A 3434-nucleotide genomic window follows, 5' to 3' on the forward strand; every position below is an offset into this window, starting at 1 on the left:
CATGCAGTTCTCTGAATTATCTTATTAGTTTCCGGGTGGCCTCCTACTGGAACGTGAGCCGTGGGGGCAGAGGCAGGGGCAGGGTCCGCACACATCCTGGTCTTGATGGTGTGTTTAGCCCACAACAGTCCAGCCAGGGGGAGGTGCTCTACATGTTTTGCTAAAGGCTGAAAGAATAAATGAGTTAGGGGGGTTGGGAGAGGGTGGCTAGGGTGATGGACATTGGGGAGGGTCTGTGCTATGGTGAGTGCTGTGAATTGTGTAAGACTGATGATCCACAGACCTGTACCCCTGAAACAAATAATACATTATATGTTAATAAAGTAAAAAGAATAAATGAGTTGAGGCACCGCTTAAAGGTTATCCAGGCCTGACCCCCACCGTGGCAGAAACCTCCCCACAGTAACCCTGACAGGTGAGAATGAATCTTTAAAAAAAAAAAAAAAAAAGGTTTATTTATTTATTTTTGTACTCTGCGACCAAGGTGGGGCTCGAGCTCACAGTACTGAGATTGAGAATTGCACGCTCTTCGACTGAGCCAGCCAGGTGCCCTGAGAATTACCCTTTTTTATTTTATTTTATTTTTATCAATTAAAAAAGAAAAGATTTATTTGAAAGAGAGAGAGAGAGAGAGAGAGCGAGCATGCGTGAGGTGAAGGGGCTGAAGGAGAGGGAGCAGCAGACCTCCCTCTGAGCAGGGAGCCCGATGTGGGGCTTGATTCCAGGACCCCGAGATCACGACCTGAGCCAAAGGCAGACAGACACCCCACCAACTGAGCTACCCAGGCATCCCAAGTATTATCGCAAAACAAGTTTGGGAAGGAGAGTCTCACACGGCAACCTAGTCCATTCCATTAAAAAAACAAGCAAACTTCGTTGTGATATCAAGAATCATCTCCTCGTGACTGGTAAGGATTGGTCTCGAGAGCTTTCTGCATCCAGGCTGCCTGCCCGAAGGAAAGCTTGAGCTCACCATTGTCCCAGCGCCTGGGGATGAGGAAGCCTGGACAGATCGGCAGCCCTTTTTGGACTCTTCTGTCTTTTTGTAAACTGGAACCACCTCTTACTTTAGCACAACGAGGACAGCAGAATAACTAAGGGATTCTGAGAATTTGTAAAAGTTAAGGACTCCTCTTCTTTTTTAACCTAAAATTCTGGAAAATGCTGAAGAAAGACCCATTCACCTAATGACTCTGAGGCTTACTTTGGATACATCTGGGTCATCAGGGCTCTGTTTTTCTCCTGTCTCCTGTCAGGCAACTTCATGAAAACTCCTCTCTGACCCTGGACTAGACTCAGGCTGGTGGTGACGGGCAGTGGTTCTGTTCCAGCGGCTTAGAACCTTCTAGGGCCCTGGCTCTTGCACGTCCTTACAACACCAGCCTCTCAGACCCTGCCGTCCCGCTGTGGGCACAGAAGGCCCAGGGCCCTGAGCAGAGTGGGGTCTGGGCGGTGGGGCCTGGCACTGCTCTGGGACTCTGGTGCGTGTGGCTTCTTATCCCGGCCACCAAGCCCTGCATTCTCTGAGGGGTCCCGTGCCGCAGAAGTATGCTTTCATGGTGTGGCCTAAATCAAAAGAGCAAACAAGATGGCGCCTCAAAGGTCAGCCCCCTTTGGGGCTCTTGTTTCCACACCCAAACCTTTCTCTTGGACCTGCCAGGAGTCTTCCGGCCTGGTGTAACTTTGTCTGTGTGGATTCAATGACAGCAAAGACAACTCAGCTGTGAACCAAAAAACCCCTCTCAGACACTAAGAAATCATGCTTTACTCCCAGCTCCTCAACGAGGGTGGAAAAAATCTTAGAACGAAATCCAGAGCTTCCCAGGATTCTCCCCTCCTCACTTAGCACCTCTGGGCATCGGTCTTGTTTTTTTTCTGTTTGAATGAACCCAGTGAACCAGCCTCCACCTTTCAAAGGAATCTGAGGAAACTTTCCTGCCAAGTCCCCACTGAGTGCCTGTGACACTCAAGAACTGGGGCCAGGCTCTTGTGTAGGTTAAGGAAGTCCGAGAAGAATAAAGATTATAGGGAAACAGTCTACCTTTCTTTACAAGGCCTTGTTCTGCATCCCTGAGATCTCAGATTCGGATACTACAATGAGGTCCTGTTGCAGAAAGAGCTGGCCTTTTATCACCACTTAAAATCTAATTAATCCATATTGAAGCACAAAGATTTCTGTTGTACTTTAGGGTGAGGGGTCATAGAGCCCTCTTTGTTCATCTTTAGACTTATAATCATCAAGCATTGGGGATGTAATTTTACCAAGCAAATTGGAAGGTAACAGATCAAATCCTTATCAGAAAGCCTAACTCATAGTTTTAACAGGGTCCTTCGTCCTTTACATGAAACATTATATTTGAGAAGAACAAAAACGCATTTCAGAGTTTCCCAAGAGTTAATGGCCAAAGCTTATATTCCAGGCAGCATAGGACCAAGAGCATCACACTGCTGACAACTACAGAAGACGGTGGCTCCTATAGGGGGTGGCCCAAGTTGTAAGATCTGTTGGAATGGCTTTCATCTTTAGAGCAGCAGTGCAACTCATTGGACTTTTATTATCTTTGCTGGGATGGGTTTTATCCGTGATCACCACTTACTTGCCACAGTGGAAAAACCTCAATCTGGACCTAAACGAAATGGAGAACTGGACCATGGGGCTCTGGCAGGCCTGTGTTATCCAAGAGGAGGTGGGGAGACAGTGCAAGGACTTTGACTCCTTCCTGGCTTTGCCTGCTGAACTCCGGATCGCCAGGATTCTCATGTTCCTGTCCAACGGGCTGGGGCTCCTGGGCCTGCTGGTCTCCAGCTTTGGCCTGGACTGCCTGAGGATTGGAGAGACGCGGCGGGGCCACAAGAAGGGGCTGCTGATCCTGGGAGGGATTCTGTTCTGGGCGGCAGGGGTTGCGGTCCTGGCTCCGGTGTCCTGGGTCGCCTACCAGACGGTCCAGGAGTTCTGGGATGAGACTGTGCCAGAGATCGTGCCCAGGTGGGAGTTTGGGGACGCCCTCTTTCTGGGCTGGTTTGCTGGCTTTTCCCTCCTCCTGGGAGGGGGCCTGCTGGACTGTGCAGCCTGCTTCTCCCAGGCTGCCTCAGCTTCGGGCCACTATGCAGTGGCAGAAACACTAACTCAGAGTCCATACCTCGAAAATGGAATGGCAGACCCGAGAGTGTAAGGCTTTGATGGGACCGGAGAGACACATCTTTCCACATCAACTGTGATGTGGGGTCTACACTAGAAAGGGGTCTTTGTTCTGCAACTAAATCCGTGTAGCTCACATGTTATTAAATAACCACTCTTCTATTCTAGATCTCCTCTGCCCCCCAAAATCTGAAGAGGTAAGAAAGAGGCAAGTCTTGTAACTAAAAGAAAATTATCGTGGTAAGCATTACCTAGGTATGGGCAAAAATAATTTCATCGAGCTGGTTATTTAAAT

The 3434-nt window shown here is 48.9% G+C and overlaps 1 protein-coding gene across 1 annotated transcript; it reads left to right on the forward strand.

The window, feature by feature from the left end:
• Window positions 1-2500: 2500 nt before the first annotated feature.
• On the forward strand, window positions 2501-3173 carry CLDN24 (claudin 24). The gene has a single exon (XM_059156232.1). It carries the CDS (start codon window positions 2511-2513, stop codon window positions 3171-3173), a length of 663 nt encoding a protein of 220 aa, XP_059012215.1. The 5' UTR covers window positions 2501-2510.
• The last annotated feature ends 261 nt before the right edge of the window (window positions 3174-3434 follow it).

This window comes from Mustela lutreola, chromosome 18 (genome assembly GCF_030435805.1).
Source record: "Mustela lutreola isolate mMusLut2 chromosome 18, mMusLut2.pri, whole genome shotgun sequence".
Lineage (NCBI taxonomy): Eukaryota > Metazoa > Chordata > Mammalia > Carnivora > Mustelidae > Mustela > Mustela lutreola.